The sequence below is a fragment of the Microtus oregoni genome, unplaced genomic scaffold, assembly GCF_018167655.1.
Source record: "Microtus oregoni isolate MIOR12 unplaced genomic scaffold, Mior012 000097F_ref0000449, whole genome shotgun sequence".
Taxonomy (NCBI): Eukaryota; Metazoa; Chordata; class Mammalia; order Rodentia; family Cricetidae; genus Microtus; species Microtus oregoni.
Window position 1 is genome coordinate 751,484 of NW_024544710.1, and position 21,744 is coordinate 773,227.

General features: G+C 39.2%; 1 protein-coding gene across 1 annotated transcript in view; it reads left to right on the forward strand.

Moving 5' to 3' along the window:
- Positions 1-21,744, forward strand: part of LOC121442858 (palmitoyltransferase ZDHHC15-like) — a 122,230-nt gene that overhangs the window by 66,352 nt on the left and 34,134 nt on the right. Inside the window, exons 5-9 of the mRNA XM_041644510.1 lie at positions 11,077-11,146; positions 12,704-12,736; positions 13,466-13,586; positions 18,473-18,605; positions 20,346-20,472. Coding sequence (XP_041500444.1) covers positions 11,077-11,146; positions 12,704-12,736; positions 13,466-13,586; positions 18,473-18,605; positions 20,346-20,472 — 484 coding nt within the window. The remainder of the gene's footprint in view (positions 1-11,076; positions 11,147-12,703; positions 12,737-13,465; positions 13,587-18,472; positions 18,606-20,345; positions 20,473-21,744) is intronic.

Here is a 21,744-nt window from a genome sequence, read left to right on the forward strand (position 1 = left end):
TGGGCTTGCATCCATGGTCTCTCAGTTTCTGCAGTACATCTATCCAGGACCTTCTGGCTTTCATGGTTTCCATGGAGAAGTCAGGTGTAAGTCTGATAGGTTTACCTTTATAAGTAATTTGGCCTTTTTCCTTTGCAGCTCTTAATATTCTTTCCTTATTTTGTATGCTTTGTGTTTTGATAATTATATGGCGAGGGGATGTTTTTTTTTTGATGCAGCCTATTCGGTGTTCTGTATGCTTCTTGAACCTTCATAGGTATATCTTTCTTTAGGTTGGCAAAGTTTTCTTCTATAATTTTATTAAATATATTTTCTGGACCATTGAGCTGCACTTCTTCTCCTTCTTCTACTCCTATTATTCTTAGGTTTGGTCTTTTTATTGTGTCCCATATTTCCTGAATGTTTTGTGATGAGAATTTGTTGGACTTGCTGTTTTCTTTGATCAGTGTGTTTATTTTCTCTATGGTATCTTCAGAATCTGAGATTCTTTCTTGTAACTCCTGTATTCTTTTGGTTATGCTTGTTTCTGTAGACTCTGTTTGTTTACTTAAATTTTCTATGTCCAGCCGGCCCTCTGTTTGTGTTTTCTTCTTTGCCTCCATTTCAGTTTTCAAGTCTTGAACTGTTTCCATTATCTGTTTGATTGTTTTTCCTTGGTTTTCTAGAGTATCATTCACTGATTTATTCAGTTCTTTAAACTTTCTGTTATATTTCTCATCCATTTCTATAAGGGCGTTTTTTACATGCTGTTTAAGGGCGTCAATCACTTTCATGAAGTCAGTCTTTTCTACTTCTTCTTGATTTAGGTGTTCATGTCCTCCCGTTGCGAGGTCGCTGGTTTCTGGTGGCTTCATGTTGCTTTTCAGCTTGTTGGGCGAATTCTTGCCTTGGCGTCTGCCCATCTCTTCTTCCAAATGCTCCCTTATGGATCTTCTTTTACTGGATCAGGTCTCCTTGCCTACCCAACGCTGGCTCTCCCCAATGTTGGCTCTCTCCAACGCTGGCTCTCTTGGTGCCCCAACGCTGGCTCTCCCCAACGCTGGCTCTCCTGGCGCCGAGAGATCAGGCCTCCGTGCTGATGGGGCAGCTTGCAAACCAAGCGCCTATCCTGCTTGGTGCAGGCAGGCCATAGAAGCAAAGGAACTCCCACCCACTTCGGTGCCCCGAGGATTCGGACCCAGTTCCCAGACAGGCTGGGCTGGGTGATGTTATGTGCCGAAAGAGGGCGGTGGGGCCGAAGTGGGGAGGGTCCTGGATGGAAGCTGGGTGGGCTAGGAAGAAAGAGGCGGTATGCAGGGAGGAGAGGCCCTGCAGAGAGCTCAAGAAGGATAGGGGGCCAAGGAATCTCTGAGCTCCCTGTCCCAGGCTGGCGCCGGGCAGGGCCAGAAACTCACCCCAACGCTGGCTCTCCTTGCGCCGAGAGATCAGGCCTCCGTGCTGATGGGGCAGCTTGCAAACAAAGCGCCTACCCTGCTTGGTGCAGGCAGGCCATAGAAGCAAAGGAACTCCCACCTGCTTGGGTGCCCCGAGGATTCGGACCCAGTGCCCAGACAGGCTGGGCTGGGTGATGTTATGTGCCGAAAGAGGGCGGTGGGGCCGAAGTGGGGAGGGTTCTGGATGGAAGCTGGGTGGGCTAGGAAGAAAGAGGCGGTATGCAGGGAGGAGAGGCCCTGCAGAGAGCCCAGCTGCCAGTCACTTTTTTTTGTATCCTGCAGAATGTCTAGTAGAGTCTTTTATGAAGTAGGAACCCCAAAGAACCATCTCACCTTTAGACAAGTTTAGCAGTCATTTGTCTGCGGGTCCCGCATGTCCAGTCAAACAGTTCAGGCAAGAGCAGTTTCTTGTCCAAATGGCTAGCAAACTCCGTAAGGAGCCTCTTCAATGCCCATCTTCCTCTTGAAGTAGCTAGTGCTGCCTGGAGCAGATGTGTCTCATTGTCATGAAAGTCCTAAGTTATTAAAACATTTAAAATGCCATATTCTGAAAGTCTCTGAAAGATTTGAAGAATACCTATCTAACTGAAATGTATCTCTATACATTGAGAAAAATCTACCTAACATGACTACAAGCTTGAATATTTTAGATGATTATATATTAACCTATATTTCTTAATTATACATTACAGTTTTAAATGAGCTATACAAACACAATACCTTAATCAAGAGCACAATTATACATATAACAAAATTCACATTAAACTTATATAAATAAACCAAGATCCATACCAATGCAAAGTATCCATCTCTATAGCATATCCCCTTTATATGTAAACAGGCATTTATAAACAATATTTGGGAATATGGGTGTAGTTATTTCTCTCCAAGCTGCTTCTTACTGTGTATTTGGTGAAATTTTTTCTTTGTGGATGTTTTCACAGCAACCTTTCAGGATATCTTGTTTCATCAAACCATATTGGTCTGGAAGCAATCCATAGGTTCTCATCTTCTGTGGAAACAAAAGAAGAATCTCTTTTCCAAAGCAACATATCCTTAGAACCAAATTCTGAAGTCAAGATACCTTTAAAATATACACATTGGTTTAGATTAGCAGCCCATGCAATGATATGTCTCTCTGTACTTAGCTCATTCACAGTCAAAAAATTCAAAGATAACACAATAATATACATAATCCAGACTGTGAATTTTCCATTTTTATGAGGCTTATTTTTTTAATCCTTTTAATCTATGACTATCTGTAGTCTGTCTCTTCAAAGACTTTGTTTTTTTATAAACCATTTACTTCTTTTTATAAATCTCTATACTCTTTTTCTTCTCTCTCCCAAGCCTGCATGCATTTATCCAACACTGTGACCCATTTAGAGCTCTTTTATGTCTGAATCTGTCCTTATTGCATTATCTGTGATTCTCTACTGTCTTTAAGAGCTTTTAAAATGCTAAGCAGCTTGATTGCAGCTGCTCTGCATGCTGGCTCCGCCTCTCTCTAGTTTTAAAATGGTGGAAGTATCACCACTGTCAGCTCTGGGGCAACCAGGCAGGAGCCACACTCAGCAGTCCAACCCCGAGAATGAGCATACAGCACATAAACCCTTTTTATCTGAGTAACAGCCAAATCTGCCATGCAGAGCATTGTGCAGCCTGGAAACATCTCTGTATGGCAGCAGGAATCTGCCATGCCCTCCTACCTATGTAAGCCTAGTAGACCTGATCCCACTGCCTACTCAGGCAGGGAACACCAAGCCGTGGCCATGGTCTCAGCTACTTTCCTCCCTACCCTGAGTTGGGGACACAAACACCCGAGCCCACAAATGCCATTCAAATGCTCCATAGCCAGAGTTTGTGCTGGCAGCATGGCTCAGGAAGCCACATTTTTAAACCACGTGGCATTTTTTCTGCTAGGGCTGAATCAGGAAAACCTCTCTTTATGGAGCTGCAGCCTGCCACCAGCAAACAGCAGTAAGCTGTGTTAAACTCTATTTTTTTTTATCTAAAATTCCTTTTCAAGCCCTCTCAGGTTTTATGTGGATTTAGTTGGCCACATGGGCGCCAATTGTTTCAGGGAGACTGCTTGTTTGTCCCAGCTGCCCGGCTATCTTAGCCCCAAAATAACCACACAGAAACTAAATTAATTAAATCACTCCTTGGCACATTAGCTCTAGCTTGTTATTGGCTAACTCTTATATCTTAACCCATTTCTATTAATCTGTATTATCACCACAAGGTCATGGCCTACCAGCAAAGCTTTAGCATGTCTATCTCCAGTGGCAGATCCATAGCGCCTTTCTGACTTTGCCCTTCTTTCTCCCAGCATTCAGTCCAGTCCTTCCTGCCTACCTAAGTTCTGCCCTATCAATAGACCAAGGCAGTTTCTTTATTCATTAATGGTAATCATAGCACACAGAGGGGACTCCCACATCATTTTAATTATGTTATGCCATGGGGATATTCTTTCTGGTCTTCTTAATTTGGTGTTCTGTGTACTTCTTGTATCTGTATGAATATGTTTGGTTTGGGTTTTTTTTTTGTTTCAGGAATTTTTCTTCTATGACCTTATTGAAGATCTTTCTATGCTGTTGACTTTGGATTCTTCTCCCTCATCTATTCTAGGGATTTGAGAAGGGTATTTGGAGGGAGTGATCAGGTAGATTCACCTGACTGGCAGAAGATTGAAGCACATGACTGGGAAGAGAGGCTGCATGTAGTTCTTGAGGCCTATGGTTTGTAGATCAGTGTAGGGTTAAGCTCAGGCTAATGTTTACCTATAAATCTGCTGGGCGTGCGCCCAGCCGCCCCCTTCTGCTTTCCTGGTCTATGCGGGAGGGTGGTTCTGTAAATCTAAATCCCCATTAAAGCTGTATATTTTTTTACAATCTGTCTGCATTCATTTACGCCACTACAGATCAGGACTGTCATAAATAGGCCTAGGCACTGGATGTGGGGCCTAGACTAGATCTGGGGATGTGGGGAGGATCAGGCAAACTCACCTGTCTAGACCCTGCTGCATATTTTGCAGGGCCTGGCTGGGAGGAAATACTAGATGGGTACATAAAGGGTTTGTAGGTTCGTAGTAGATGAGACAGATCCTGGCCAGAGCCTGGAGGTTGGGGATGGCACAAGCCAGATTGGCTACTAGGTGTGGGACTCAAGCTTCATTTGGTGGTTGGAGTATGTGGAGGAATGGATCAGATGAACTCAGCTGGCTAGATTATGGGTAGGTAGAGACATTGGTTGGGTGTGGAAATTTTTATCAAAACCACATAGAAAACTTGATAATTTTAAGTAGTAGTATAGAAAATATGATAAAAACAGGGGATTTGAACTAGATGCATATGTGGTAAATTTTACTCAGAGATATATTTTGTTTAATTTCTAACATGTCTTATTCTTTTTATTATCAAGAGAGACTAGCCGGGCGGTGGTGGCGCACGCCTGTAATCCCAGCACTTGGGAGGCAGAGACAGGTGGATCTCTGTGAGTTCAAGGCCAGCCTGGTCTACCAAGGGAGTTCCAGGACAGGCTCCAAAGCTACAGAGAAACCCTGTCTCGAAAAACCAAAAAAAAAAAAAAGAGAGACTAATTGGTCATATTTATGGGATACAATGTGGTATTTGGAACAAATATACAGTGTGCAATACTAAATCAGAGTAACTAGAATTTTCTTCTTAAATATTTATCATTTTTGTGCATTGGGAAACTTTTGGTTCTTTTCTTCATTCTTTATGAAATACATAATAAATTACTGTAACCCTCTTCTGCTGTAGAACATTAGAAATTATTCCTCCTATTGTGACTGTATTTTGATGCTCATTATTCACCCTTTTGTGGTGGTTTGAATAAGGTATCCTCTACAGTCTTATGCATTTGGATACTTGATCTCCAGTTGGTAGTGCTGTTTTGGAAGGCTTAAGAGATATGTCCTTGTTGGAGGAAGTGCATCCCTGGAGGCAGACTTTGAGAGTGTAAAAACTCACACAATTTCAAGCTTGTTTTCTCTGCTTCAATATAGTGCTTCAAAATATATGCCTTTGTTCCAACATCATGGGCTCTAAGCTTCTGGAACCATAAGCCTAAATAAACATTTCAGTAAGTTGCATTGATCATAGCATTTCATCAAAGAAATAGAAAAGTAACTATGCACTTCTTGTATCCTGCTCCCTACAACTATTCCTCACTTCTAGTGACCACTATTCTACATTCTTCATCTATGGACCATTTTTTGCTTCCACACGGAAGCAAGAATGTGTAATACTTAACTTCCCTAATCTTCAACCTTAATGCAGAATCTCAACTTATACTTTTTTTACTTTTTGTTTTTTAATTTTTTAAAAAAGAAAACAAACTATCTCCTTTCAACATACACACTAATTCAAGTTCCCCTTCCCATTTCTTCCATATACCCCCGCCCCCATCCACTCCACAGAGAGGATAAGGCACATTGTTTTGGGAAAGGTCCAAGGTCTTCCCTACTATATATAGGCTGAGCAAGGTATCATCCAAAGAGAATGGGTTCCCAAAAAGCTAGTACAAGTAGTAGGGATAAATCCTGGTGCCACTTCTAGTGGCTCTGCAGTCAGCCCCAGCCATACAACTGTCACCCACAGTGTAGCTTGGTCCTATGCTGGTTCCTTCTTTGTCTGACCAAAGTTGGTGAGCTCCCATTAGCTCAGGTAAGCTGTTTCAGTGGGTGTGCCAACCATCATGTTCCTTACCTCTTTGCTCATATTCTCACTCTTCCAATTCTTCAACTGGACTTTGGGAGCTCAGCCCAGGGCTCTGCTATGGGTCTCTGCCTCTGCCTCCATCAGTTGCTGGGAGAAGGTTCCATGGTGATATTTAAAATATTTATCAGTCCAGCCGGGCGGTGGTGGTGCACGCGTTTAATCCCAGCACTTGGGAGGCAGAGGCAGGCGGATCTCTGTGAGTTCGAGGCCAGCCTGGTCTACAAGAGCTAGTGCCAGGACAGGCTCCAAAGCTACAGAGAAACCCTGTCTCGAAAAACTAAAAAAAAAAATATTTATCAGTCTGACTATAGGGTAACGCCAGTTAAGGCACCGTCTTGTCTAATGCCCAGGGTCCTAGCTGAGGTCATCCCTATGGACTCCTTGGAACTTTTCAAGGGCCAGGCTACTTGCTAAGGTTTATACTGTATTAAATTCATATTTAATCTAATTCAATATTCCTTCCAGAATTGCCCTATATTCTTAATATCTGCTCCCACACATTTTCTCTGGATTTATATGTTTATATTATAAAACTCGAGTAGTTCTTTTCAAATATACTGTACATCCTCATGGGTCATACTGTGCACATCACCTTTATGTGCATGCTGATCCTTTGGTCTAATTGTAGATCTAGAGTCAGAGAAGAGAGGGTCCTGGAGAGAATCAGCATTGTATTGTATGGTGGCCACAGTTTCCTGGCACACCCCTTCATTCAGGGATGGAAAAGCTAATGCCATTGATAATGAAGATGCTGGTTTCCACTGGTAATAGGGAGACATCTTCCTCTGGTAAGAAGCAGTCAACAGAATCTTGATATCCCTGGCTTTACTGGGTCTTCTTACAGAGTCCTACTGTTCCACAGTCAGTGCCCCCAGTTTAACAGTAAACATCCTACAAGACCAGGAGTTCAACTTGCATTGTAATTTAAGTGGTTTCCAGATGAAATTCTGTATTTGATTTTCACTGATGCCTGTCCTGTGGCTTTGAGATAAGCATCTCCTTCAGGAGAAGCACAGTCGCTTACAGTCATTTACACAGTTCTTGTGCAGGAAATTTGAAACCCATATCTCATTCTTTTCTTTTATTACTTTTCCAGCACTGTTAGGAACAACAAGCCAACCTCATTATTTTGTTAGTTTTCTTCAAATGTTCCAAAACAAATATACAGTCATCTATCTCCTTGCTTCTTGTGGTTATTGATAGCATTTATTGGAGATACTTTACACACTGTCCTGCTAGAGCATGGCATGGATTACCAGTATGCTCTTTACTACTGAAGTGTAGTAATTAGTTTAATTTAATTAAATCAACTTTTAAAAATTTAATTTGAATAACACAAGCAACCCATGTTCAGAAAGTCAAACTGGAGACAGATTCAAAAACATCATTTAAATTTTTTCTCTAGACTCAATTTCAGTACCAAAAGCTATATTACTGGCACTCTGAAGAAAGATAACCAGTAGATTAGATAAGGTAGAGAGATGACTAGATGATAGATGGATGGATAGATAGATAGATAGATATACAGATAATTTATTATGAAAATTTAGTATTTTAGTTCAGGCAATGACAAAAGCTGAAAACTCCCACTATGAACATATGAAAGCTGCAGTCCCCCAAAAAGGTAGTGGTATAACTCCAATTTGAGGTAAAAGGCCTAAGCCTAAGGAAAACCAAGATAGTACATTCTAGGCTAAATTCAAAACCTTGAGTATCAGAGGATTGATGGTGCAATTTTCAGTTCATTTCTGAAGACCTGGAGAAAAGGAATCCAAATTGCGTAAGATCTAGTCAAAGAGAAGAAGCTTAATGTCCCCACTAATGCAGGCAGGAAGAGAGCAGATTCTCCCTTTCTCAGACCCTTTTTTTTCTATTAAATTCCTCTTCCGGTTGAAGGAAGCCAACCCACACTGCAGATGATCTGCTTTCCTGAGTCTACCAATTCAAAGGCCATTTCCTCTGGAAACATCCCCATTAACATACAGATATAAAACATATCCACATAGTGGGTATCCAATTGTCTTGGTTAATTTCTCTGTTGCTGTGATAAAACACTGACCAAAAGCTACCTGGAAAGGAAAGGGTTTCATCTTACACTTCTAGGTAACATTCCATCACTTAGGGAGTCAAGGCAGTGACTCACAGCAGGAATGCAAACACCAGGAACAAGCAGAAACACCCAGCTGTTTTCACTGTTGCTAAGATAAAACATTGCACAGAGGCAACTTAAAGAGGAAAGGGTTGATTTCATCTTACACTACAAATATCATTTCATCACCGAGGAAAGAAAGCACAAACTCAAAGCAGGAACAGAGGCAGAGACCCTGGAGGAATGCTGCTCACTGGATTGTTCTCCATGGCTTGCTCAGCTAATTTTCTTTATAACCCAGGACCACTTGCCCAAGGATGGCACTATCTACAGATAGCTGGGCTCTAATGCATCCATCATCAATCAAGAAATACTCCACAGACATGCCCACAGGCCAATCTGATGGAAGTAATTCTTCAGTTCAGGTTCCCTCTTCCAGTTGATTCCTATTTGTATCAAGCTGGCAGAAACTAACCAGCAGACCAACTAAGTTGTCAAATAAAACTAGTCATCAATCTAGCGCTCTCCCACTAATTAGCTCTCCTGAGCTAATGAAAGTTCACCTGTAACACAAGGGCTGGGCTTGTTTGGGTTTCTGTCTTGTCCAGTTCCCACAGCTGGTAAGCCCCAAAGAAAATCACACAGAGAGTCTGCATTAATTATAAACTGATTGGCCCATTAGCTCAGGCTTCTTCTTATTAACTCTTGTAACTTACATCAACCCATTGTTCTTATCTATGTTAGCCACATGGCTCAGTAACTTTTTCAGTGGGGTAGATCACATCCTGCTTCTTAGGTGGTTTGGGCAGGAGAAGGAGGAATGGGCTTCCTCCTTCCTAGAATTCTCCTGTTCTCATTGTCCCACCTCTACTTCCTGTATGGTTGACCCACCTATACTTCTGCCTGGCCAATCAGCATTTATTTAAAATATGATTGACAGAATACAGACAATTCTCCCACACCATTCACCAACTCCAGCCAGACAGGGAAGGAACCAGCATAGGTCCAAACTAGTCCCTCTGAATGTGGTTGACAGTTGCATGGCTGGAGCAGACTGCAGGGCCACTGACAGTGACCAGGATTTATCCCTACTGCTTGTACTGGCTTTTTGGTATCCTATTCTCTTTGAATGGATACCTTGGTCAACCTAGGGAGGGCCTTAGACCTTCCCCAAAGCAATGTGCCTTACCTTCTCTGAGGAGTGGATGGGGAGTGTGGGCCTAGGTGGAGGGAAAGGAGTGGGAACTGGGTTTGGTAAATAAAATGAAAAAAGATAGTTTATTTTCTTTTCTAAAAAAAGAAATATAAAGTGTTTGTCTTATGAAAAAACTAGCCATCAAGCCATTGATCAAAGAGCATAGAGAGATGATCACTAAGGACATAAAGAACTGTAAAGGCCACGAGATAGGCAAAAGGTTGCAGTTTTAGAAGGACAGAGAGGTAGTCAATGACACTGGAGCATAGAGAATAGACAGTGGTACAAAGAACATTTGAAAAGTTAGGCAGAGGCCCCAAGCTCTGATACAGAATTTGGATTTTATTCCTAGCATGTTGGAAATTCACTGAATGTCAAGTGGATAATAATATGTTTGATTTACTTTTTAATAAATCATCTAGCAGCTCTGTATATTAAGTACTGTATGGCAGCAACAATGAAGGGCAGATGATCAATTACAGAACTATTGCAGGCATATATTAAGACATGATATGCTCGTTCTCTCCCTGTCGTTTCCTCCCATCCTCCCTTCCTCCCTCCCTCCCTCCCCCCTCTCATACACATGCACACAAACACTCATTAGCAGAAATGAACACGGGGCTCTGCTGAATTTGCAGCCTATTGTGTTAACTCGTTTATATGTGTCCAATGTACACTTTAGATAGAATTGTTATATTTCTCAAATTATCTGTACCTTCAGGCTTTAGACAAAAATAACAGCATTGTGCAATTATACATAGCAACAATCTAACAGTAAATGTGGAGAAAACTGAGAAAAAATAATAAATGCCTTTATTAGGAAGGAAGGAAGGAAGGAAGGAAGAAGATTCATAAATACACACAAACAATGTGCATATATATATATATATATATATATATATATATATATATATATATCTGGAGAGGAAAGGGTTTATTTTGCACTTCCATAACATTCCATCACTTAGGGAGTCGTGTGTGTATGTATGTGTGTGTGTGTGTGTGTGTGTATGAATAGAACCCAAAACTAAGAAGTCAGAAGAACTGCATAAATTAGAGCCCTGCCATTCATTTGCTGTGACATGGCCTTGATCATGGCAATTTATGTGGCACGGGTTTCCATTTCTTTATCTGCAAAATGGGGAGTTCAACAAATTGTCCTAGATAAAATGTCTCTTTTGTTCTCCAAATTGTTATTTTGAGAACCACATTCTTTATCATGCTGTAGGAATTGTATCTATCTTATACAATCTAACCTCTGGAAATAGGAGATAAATTCTTATTTTCAGGGAGGAAAGTTGAAATAAACAGACTAAATGAGTTCCCAAATCATAAAACAGTTGATAGTAGTTAGTTTACAATACAAAACTTTTTGTCACTTATCCAAAGATGAAATTTTCCCCCTTCTTTCATCCCTTAAAAGTTCTCTTAAGACTGGTCCAACAAACAAAAAATTTAAATGCCACAATTTGCTGTTATTACATTTTACTTAGTAGCTTGAGATACATTTGGCCATCTGTAGTCAGTGTGTAACAAGATATAACCACAAACTAGTAAATGGTGGGATCTTATATTGACCCTGAACTCATACTGACCACTTTCTATTTTCTATAGCTGTGCGGTTCTGTGACCGGTGCCATCTAATCAAGCCAGACCGCTGCCATCACTGTTCTGTCTGTGCTATGTAAGTGACAACTATACTTTCTCTGTGCTGATGCTGGCCACTGATGGTTGCCTAGACAACGAAATGACTGATCCTAACGTGTAACCATGCCTAGATAAGAGCATTTCTTTTGAGACATAATGAACACATGCCAAACACTTTCACAGGGGTGATAATCATTCTAGTCTAAAGATAGAAAAATAATACTGCATTTTCAAAAGAAACATTTCATTGTAAATGATTTCATTTATAGATTTATTGTGAAGAGAGTTCTCATATGTCTAACACTTACTTTCCCCTATTATTAATATGTTCCATTAGTATAATACATTTCTAAGATTAATAAACCAATATTAAGACATTGTTTTTCATTGTATTCTATTGTAATATAGCTTAATTATAAAAATGTTCTACTATTGAAACTCTATGTAATTTACTTTTACTATTCAAACCAATGCAATATAAACATCTTTGTCCAGATGTCATTTTGTATGTATGTGAGTGTTTCTGTTGGGTGACTTATCTAACTGGAATATACTTTTTAGATATCTTCACTTTCCCCCTAATATTCTTTTTCTGTTCCACGATTCCATTCAGCATATCCCATTACATTAACTAGTCACATCTACTCTGTAGGTCATTTTATCTATGAAAATTTCTCAGATTTTACTTGGCTTTGACAACCTTTACAGTTTGGGGGATTAAGAATCAGATGTTTTATAAATTGTCCCTCAGTTAAAATGTGTTTATTCTTTTCCCATGGAAAAGCATGGAGCATAGAGCATGGAGCTAATGTACTAATCTCATTACATGGTATTAAGGGTACATATAAACATGACTTTTGACTACAGTGTTCATATTGAACATCTCTCTCAACTGATGTTTGTGAGGTGTTTCCAGTGTGAGATTATTCTGTCCTCTTCTCATTTCTGAACTGTGATTTTTGGATGAAAGTCACTCTACATAACTCCAAACTAAAGTAATAGGAAGTTATGTCTCCTCTCCTTGAAATATATGCGTAAGGAGATGTGTCCCTTCTGCCCCACTTATTTGTCTATTCAATCATTTGAATCAATACAGAGGTATAGATATTTATTTTCTATTTTGAGTTACTAACCAACATTGTATTTTATTTTGTCTTTTAAATTGTTCCAGGTTTGTAACGACCACTTTTTGTGTTAGTGTATATTACTGCCATACCTTTGCTCCTGAGTGCCTGTTCCACCCATATTCTGCTTACCTTTGATTCAGACTCAGGCTATATTTCCTTGCATTATTATTGAAATAAGTAAACAAAGCTAAAGGTGACATCTTGAAGTTTTTCACTGTACCGGTAGTCTGGAGTTCCTTATCCCTTTCAAGACTATACTTCTGGAGTTGTCACTTGCTGCAAGCATAGTCCCAGGATGGTGCTGGAACTTTATCATCCCATGAGTCATTTAGGAGGCAGTAACTTTGGACTTGCCAGAGTGGAAATCTGTAGATAGTTTTGCTGAACTATATATACTGCTAAAAACTTGAGTTCAATTTTGAAGTGTTTCTTCATTTTTATCATACTGTATTTTGTCCTCTTTGTAGATGTGTTTTGAAAATGGACCATCACTGCCCATGGTAATTTCTTTTGATTCATTTCTATCCTCTAAAAGGGTCAAAGTTGTTTAATATATCCACTTCTTGAAGCCGAGTTGCAACATACCCATTTTTGCTACCTTAATTCACTGGACTTTGTTTTTATGGGGAGGATAACATTTTAAAACAATGATGAAAATACCAATAAAGGTATGGTAGTGAGTTCCTGAGGTTGCAAAGCTAATAGTCTCCTATCCATTAACTTTAGCCATTGAGCCAGTAATGAAATATAGCACAAGTATTTCTCTTCTTCAACATCATGCAATTTGTTTCTCTTTCTAGAAGGCTTGATTTTGAAATGTTACAGATAGTTAAATTCAGTGATTCTTCTGTAAAAGTTGTGTGTCTGACCTAAAAAGCCAGCGTGGAATCACCTAATTACAACAAGAGAGCGTCAAAGTGCAGCTACTAAGACAGACATATATTTAGCAATGAAAATCCAGGTTTGCTTGGGTGTTTCAGGAGCCATTCTAAAGCTATTAGGTAGCGCAGGTGACTCTGCTGGTAAATAAAAAGGGAAACTAGTGAGGTGTGAACTTGTTTTTCCAGTCTGTTTCTATTAAGGAGCCTCAGTCTCTGTTGGGTTTCCACACAACAGGTAATGAAGCAGCAGGAGTCACGTGCCTCCTTTCGTTCGTCCACTTAACTATCAGTGTGTTCTCAGTCAATAGGTCCTGATTTCCAATTAGTGTTCCTTTCTTTTTTTTTTAGGGTTAACAACTGCATTGGATTTTCCAACTACAAATTCTTCCTCCAGTTCTTAGCTTATTCCGTTCTCTATTGCCTGTACATTGTGACAACCGTCTTCAGCTATTTCATCAAATACTGGAGAGTAAGTTTTTACAAATCCCAATCGGCTCCCACCGAAGGAAGTGAATAGTGGCTCTAAATGTAGCACTCCTCACTCTATAGCCTTTGGCATTTTGAAATACCTATTAATGAAGTAACCAGAAGGCAAGGCAGTAAAAAGTAGTTTTCCATGTTGAATATTCTGAAGTTTAAGAAACTGTTGAGTAAAGATCCCTCTTAAGTGAGTTGTGTCATCTGTGACTGCTTGCTAATGCTCAGGGAGAGTAACCTCTCAGCTGACCCACTCTTTCAAATCCGTGTCTGTGCTTGAGTTTTAAAGACCTTTCTTTCCAGCTGTATATTTGGAAAACAGTTGAAACTAATTACAAATCACTAGTTTCTAAAAAAAAAAGTTAATAGGAATTAGTTAGAAACTACTTAGTAATTTCATGCTCAGATGGGAGCTGCAAAGTTTCTGTTGCAAAGAAAGAGAAACTGACTTGCATATAAGCACAAAATGATACAGAGAGTCTCTTTGGACCTTTGTGGGGGTGCCTTTTTTTTGAGACAGGGTTTCTCCACATAGCCCTGGCTGTTCTGGAACTTACTCTGTAGACCTGTCTGGTCTCAAACTCTGAGATCTGCGTGTATCTGTCTCGAGTTTGGGGACTGACGAGAGGCATCTGCCGCCACAGCCAGCCTCTCTTTTGAGCATGTGTGAAGGCCAGTGGGTTGGGAAGTGAGAGCAGCAAATCTGATACTCGCTCTATTACCTACTTGTTGCACTTGTCTCTTACTAAGATCCAATGAAACATATAATGATTCTAAGAATTATCACAAAATCTCAAAAACAAAAGAAAAACCTTAAAATTTTAAAAACTCAAAATCTTATCTTTCTCCTACTTGGAGATATCAGTCATATCCTGTATATTTAAAAAAGTTAAGGTAGATTTGCATATGTGAATAAGTAAAATATTATGAAATATGCCCTTTGTCAACTTCTGCCAGTTAAACTTTCAAAGAAATCTCTTTCCTACACTATAATACAGTTATTAAGGTGTCGACAATGAGAGTTATCTAAACTGAAATGAATAGAAAAACACAAATGTGAGCAGAGCTACTGGTTATTACTTTAGAAAATTTGCAAAAGCCTTATATAACAAGGGATGTCATATCTAAGCTGGAGCAGTAAACCAGCAGGGAAAGAATGTAAATCACATGGTCAGAATAGAAATAATAATGAATTGGAGGAAAGAAAAAGACAAGACACCGAGAAGCTAAATTTTAAAATATTTAAATTATGAATCAGTGCTTTTATTCCTAGTAATGTAGACAATTACACATTCTATTCAACTTGCTTAATAAATTCAGATAATTAATAGCTGTAAGAAACAGGAGCAATATATTGGGTATCAAAATCCCTAATTTAAACAAACTACAAGCAGAAATGATGAGATGTTCTCATGCATTTTCTTCAAATAGGAAACATTTCTTCACAAGCTACACATCTTGATATTTCTTCTTTGGCCCCTTTCCACAGCACGACATCTATTCCCCATTCCTCAGGTTTCCATGACCTATTTGGCATTCCATCTGCATGCTGAGCTACTTCTATAAATATGAAGAAAATCTGCTGCATCCAATCAGCAGGGAAGTGTGAGCCTTGATCTTTCTTACATGCTTTTCTTGAGCCCTAACACAGTGGGCTACCATTTATTCACGACTCTTTACCTTTACCACAAAGTAAACAACATTGCATTTCGCACATTTTGCCTTTAACTCCCCTAGCCAGCCAATAATCAAATACTGAAATGCAAGCCAGGTACTGTATGCTTCCTTCACTCTTAAAAGATGATAACTGGATAGGAATTCATCACGAGAAATGTGCCAGCAGTACAAGCAAATCCACGGTGAGCATGACCTTGTTCTTTTCCTATTCCTTCATTGCTTTTCCTCCTCAATAGCCTAACTTATGCTTGTCATCTGAGAGGGCATGAGGCCTGTCATAGCTTGTCCTTACACTGAAAAGGGCATTAACAACTGGGGAAATGGTTCCTTGCAGTCACTCTGGCCTAAATGACATTAGTATGGCTTAGGGATACAAGGCTTTCTGGGTTTAAATTGATCCTCTTCTTAAAATAAAAAATAAACACTGCCATATATTTTTAAAGCCATATCAAAGAGACAAGCTGTACTCCCAAGAACAGCAACTTCTAATATATGGTACTTTATGGCTCTTGAAGTATTTTTATATCTATGATCTCATCTGATCCTCACTACAACCCTGTGAAGTAGCCAAAGCAAAAACTATTTGTCACATTCCAAGATGACAAAACTAAGGCTTACAGCAGAAGTAACTTGTCAAAAATCACCTACCTGGCTGTAAATTTCAAAGGGAGAACTTGAACATAAGTCTGCCCGTAAGCCTCTGTGTTCTTCCATGTACTATGCCTATGATGGTTCTGCTATAGACAGGCTTTAATTCTTTTAGAAGAAAGGATTCAGAAGACCATCACATCATTTCTTTCCTTTCAGTGTTAAATTAAGCAAATTCTACTCTCAAAAGAGAGATTAATCTTTGCCTTTTGCCAAATTAATAATGCGCATTGACCACACTAGGCTACGGACCTCTTTACAAAGGTGATGAATTATTATTTATAACCTAGTAATTATGTTATTTTACAAATCTTCCTCTGAACTGTCTCTGATGACCATTGCTCTGAGGGATTTAGCTTGGTTATCTCCTGGAAATGCATTTTTGAACACAGAACTGTTTGCACAGGCAAAGTTGATATTGTGAACTCTATGAAAGTACAGCACAGCAGATATTCTAAACCATACAGACAGATGAGTTCAGAAAGAGTGATGGGGAAAGGCTGGGAGCACAGCTACACAAGATGGGAGCAGACTTTCAGAACAACCTCACTTGCTTAGCCATTTTCTAGTGCCCATTTTCATGTAAAAAGGGAAAGTCAATGCGAGCTTTTAGAACTTTAAATACAGGCTCAGAAAGAAGAGCCCATGTGATCAAAGTCTCAGGGAAGGTGAGAGGCACTGTGAAGTGCTATTGGAAATTTTACCTGAGAACAGCAAAAGCAAAAATTAGAAGAAAAAAGTAAACCATGAATCAGACCAACCAGGAACCAAACCAGTTCAGTTTCGGTGCTTAGGTCAATATTTTGTCGGAAGGAGCATTTCAAGATGGAGAGTTTCAGATAAAGGCTCCTGAAAGTTGAAGTCCTTGAGGCAGCTGTTTCCTCGACTGCTCTGCCCTGTACACGGTTCACCCAGACCACCCATCAGATGAGAGCATCTGATGTGCTTGCTTCCTCTTATCTTTGCACTGCAAACGTATCCGACCTGGAAGAGGTCCAGCATTTCCTTATGTAAAAATGAATAAAAATAGCCTCCAAGGAAAGAAAGAAACCTATAGTGTTTGAACTTAGCAAGTGTTGCCAAGCACTAACCTTCAGTAAGTGGAGTCAAATAGGATCGTGAGGAAGTTAAGTTCCACTTCACTTAAGAATCACTTTAACTTTATCACTGAAGGGCATCTGGAAATGCCTCAAGCGAATTCATCGTGCCAAACAATGACCATTAAGGGAAAGGAGGAAATAAGCCATAATCATTCCTCCAGATGTTCTTTCTAAAATTCAAAATGCTTTCCACGTCTCTTTTCTGAAGACAAAATGTCACATGTGATGAATGCTTTAGAACTTTAGAATATTTATTCTGCTCTAGAATTGCATATCAAACAAAAACTGGAGCTGCATGGAAAATAAGATGTCCAGTTAACTCTAACAATCTTTAACTTCCTACTTTCACAATTATCTATAAGCTTGATTTTTTACTGTCCAAACAGCTACTCCACAGGGTATAGTATACCAGCAAATTCTATATCAACTGTTAAAAAAAAACATAAAATTTCAACAGCTTTAAAATCAGCTCATGACTTCTGGTAAGACATTTTAAAATTCTGTGTTTTAATTTCTTATATTCAACAATCTAGCATTTTTAACACACATACGGCCAAAGACACATGATGTATAAGGAATAGTAGTATAAGGAGCTGGAGAAATGGCTTAGTAGTTAAGAGCACTGACTGCTCTTCCAGAGGACCCAAGTTCAGTCTCAGCCCCCACATGGTGGTCACAGCCTCTATAACTTCAGTTCCAAGGGATCTGATACCCTCTCTGGCTTCTGTGGGCCCCAAACAAACATGTGTTACACAGACATACATGAAGGCACAACACACACACATAATGCAGCAAAAATTTAAAAATAGGCTTTTTGTATGAGGTTTTATTTAAAAAAATAAAAGGATTCTATTATAGACACCCTCAGACAATAGGATGAACAGTACTAACCTTATGATCTCATAGACAGTGATTCATAATTCTCAAGCTAAATGAAATATGGGCTTCACACCAATTATGACCTGAGCATACATAGCCTTTTCATATTACTCCATTCTAATTGGTGCATTTATATATTGCACTTAAACAAGAATCCATTTTAAGCTTTGCAAGCTAAGAATATATCTATAATAAGGTACAATGATCAATAATTTTGTAAAAATAAATAAGTAATAGTCAGGACATACACTTGTTATCAAGTCTGATGACCTGACTTCAGTCCCTGGAATCTGCATAGTAGAGCGAGAGCTGAATCCCACAGGCTGTCTTCTGACTTCCATACCTGCGCACTTTGGCATGTCCATACACAAACACACACATACGCACACATGTATGCATGCACACACAAAATAAATAAATGCATGTAATAAAATTTAAGCTTACAAAATCTATTTTTCAAATTGGAGCTGGATTTTTACATGTGAAACACTACTAATACTAATCTATATAGAAAAGATAGCCAAGCATTCCCACTTTAATGTTTTGTTTTCTTTGCCTCTTGTTTCTTTTCTAGGGGGAATTACCTAGTGTTCGCTCTAAGTTCCATGTCCTCTTTCTCCTCTTTGTGGCCTGCATGTTTTTTGTCAGCCTTGTGATTCTCTTTGGTTACCATTGTTGGCTTGTCAGCAGAAACAAAACGACCTTAGGTAAGATGGAATGTTATGATTAGAAAAATGCATATTAATGTATATCACTGTTCCCTAAGGAAAGAAAAACTAATAGTAAAGTATTTCAGCTTTAGTGATATCCCCTGAGACAAATGGAAATACATTTTACTAAACTGGACAACAATAGTGAACAAACTTATGGACTACACAGAGCATCCATGAGTCGCATCCCATAGAGAACCCACAATGATCGCAGTTCTGTACATCCCCAATTTTACAATCTGGCTTCTAGAAAGTTCACATGAAGCAATGAGTATCAGAAGGAAGATAGGACACTAAATAACAATAATCTAGTTGATGATTCTTAGCCCAAAACAGGGACCTTAAAAAGACTCCAAATGAATAACAAAAATGAATGCGAAAGTCCAGGCCATCGAGATTTCTCAGCAGGTAAGGGTGCTTTCCAAGATCCTGACAACCTGAGTTCAAGTTCTGAAACCCACGTGGTAGAATGAAAGAATTGATTCCCACAAGTTATCCTCTGTCCTCATACCATGGCATGCACACACAGGTGTGTGCACATAAACACACACATACACAAAATGAATAAATAAATTTAAAAATGTAAAATTCTTTTTATAAAGAATCAGATTGATACTTACAGTCAAAAGAGTATATAAAAATACCATACAAATGAGATATGCATATTAAATCTGCAGAAAATCAGTACACTAAATGAGTTGGGTTTTTTCTTTTTTGCTGTCAATTAGTACTCTAGACTTGTTATTATATATAGAACAAAAGAATTCTAGTGCAATAATTACTTCATCTGTGGTGAATATTTGCATGGTCTATAAGTCAGTACACAAGGAATAGGAAGAAAGCGTTCAAGTGTTAAACGTTTAACTAGGATGAATTAGATTTGAAAGGAATTTAGTGTAAAAGCCACTGCACTTGGAGAATTCATTTGCTAGGGAAATCTTTGCACCCATTTTTCTAAATCAAATATACGTATAGCACTTAGTACTTAGGGTAGTAAATTAGCACTTTTGGTTGAGAGATAGCTACAAAAGTAGAAAAGTACTAAAAGCTTCACGATAACAGGGTCTGAAAACAAAGAGCAAATGGGAAATGGTGAGATGCAGCCAGAGCCCAACAGTGAAAGTGTTTGCTTAATGGATAAATGTGTGTCTAAAAATAACGTGCACTAATGTGGCCCAGTTCCTCGTACGCTTTGAGGTGATTACAGTTCACCCATTGACATTTCGTCTGGAGTAAAACTAGGTTTTTTACATTGCAGGTTTCATTGTGAACATCTTCATTTCTGAAATGTTTCAAAACCAAATCAATGTCATTACCATCTCTTTATGTGTCATTACTTTGGTCCCAGATCTACAGATGGAGACCATTTGGCTATTGTTGCCACTTTGATTCCAATAAAGTACACTTAAATCTATTCAGGCACTCCTTAAATTCTACAGCCCAATGACATGCCCCTCAAGAATGCTGTATTATTTTTGCCATTGTGTATTTACTCTGCCTTAAAATGATGAGAGTATAAATTCCTTAGTTTCAATAACAATTTCACCTTTTATTAAATAATTTAACTGAATTTTACTAAGTAATTTAGCAATAATTAAGAACATGGACCTATGCTTAAACAGCAAAGAGATGTCATAAATGCAGACCACATCTTTTGGAGAGATGTAAAATCATCACAGTGATGAAATGTATTCCTTTATTTTCTTCCTCTTTCCAAACTCCGCTGCACTGTATTAGAGGCCTTTTGCACTCCAGTATTTACAAGTGGACCAGAGAAAAATGGGTTTAACCTTGGCTTCATCAAGAATATCCAGCAGGTGTTTGGCGATAATAAGAAGTTCTGGTTTATACCTGTTGGGTCCAGGTAGGTAATTATTACCACTGGAAGCAGCTAATGCTGAGTCATGCAGCTAAGCAGCAAATTTATTTTTGAATGTTTTTGTTTGAGAGTTTCACACATTTATAATGAATTTTGGTAATTTTCACACCCCGCTCCCCTTTTTTCATCCCTCCTCTCTCCTGCTGGAAGCCTTCTTTTCAACAAGTCTACTTTCCTATCTTTTGTGTGTGTGTGTGTGTGTGTGTGTGTGTGTGTGTGTTTCTGACTCACTTAAATTAGTGTTGCTGGCATATGCATGCATGAGCGGCTATTTACTGGAGCAAGGACAATTTTTCAATGGCTACACCACTGAGGAAAACAATCCTTCCACCAACAACTGTTAATTACCAATAATACCACAGAGAGGGAGAGGCCTTATGGGTTCATCCCCTATTTATGGTGAAGTGTTGATGGGCCCAATCTTGTACAAGTGTTGTGCAGATAGCCATATCTTCTGTGAGTTCATGGCTGTAATGGCTGTGTCATGTCCAGAAGGTAGTTTTTTTGTTGTCCATTTCTCTACACTCTAGCTCTGATCATCTTTCTACCATTTCTTCCATGACGTTCCCTGAGCTTTGGGAGGGGTAATCCAGCTGCCTAACTTAGGGCCGAGCGTGCTGCTATCACTCATTCTCACCGACTTGGCCAGTTATGGGTTTTTGCATCAACCACTTCCCATCTCAGAGCAAGCTTCTCTGATGACGACTGAGCACCTATAGTTGCAAATTAGACTCAGTTTCTTTTGAGATGAGGCCTCACTATATAGCCCTGATTGGCCTGGACTCACTTTGTAGACCAAACTGGCTATGAACTTGCTGCCGTCCACTTGATTTTCCCACTTCACTGATGGATTAAAGGCATGTGTCACCATTCCCATCTGCAAATGCAGATTGCTATCAGTCTTATAGGTATGATTTTCCCCAAATTTCTCACTTGTGTATCTATAAAGATAAATCATGAAGTGGAGGTATGATAAAATAGACACTTTCATGATTTACTTGTGGAAAGGTAAACTGGCACCCATCTTTAATAAATTTGATAGTACATATTAAAAACATCCGTTATCCCAATGATGGAGAATAGACTACACACAAAAATGTTCTTCAGTCTAGGCATGGTGGTTCATGCCTATAACTCCAGCATTTGGAAACCCGAGGAAAGAGAATCATGAATTTGACATCAGCCTGTGTTTACAGAGTGAGTTTCAGGACAGCCAGGGCGCTACACAGAGAAAACCTGTTTGTTTATTTATTTATT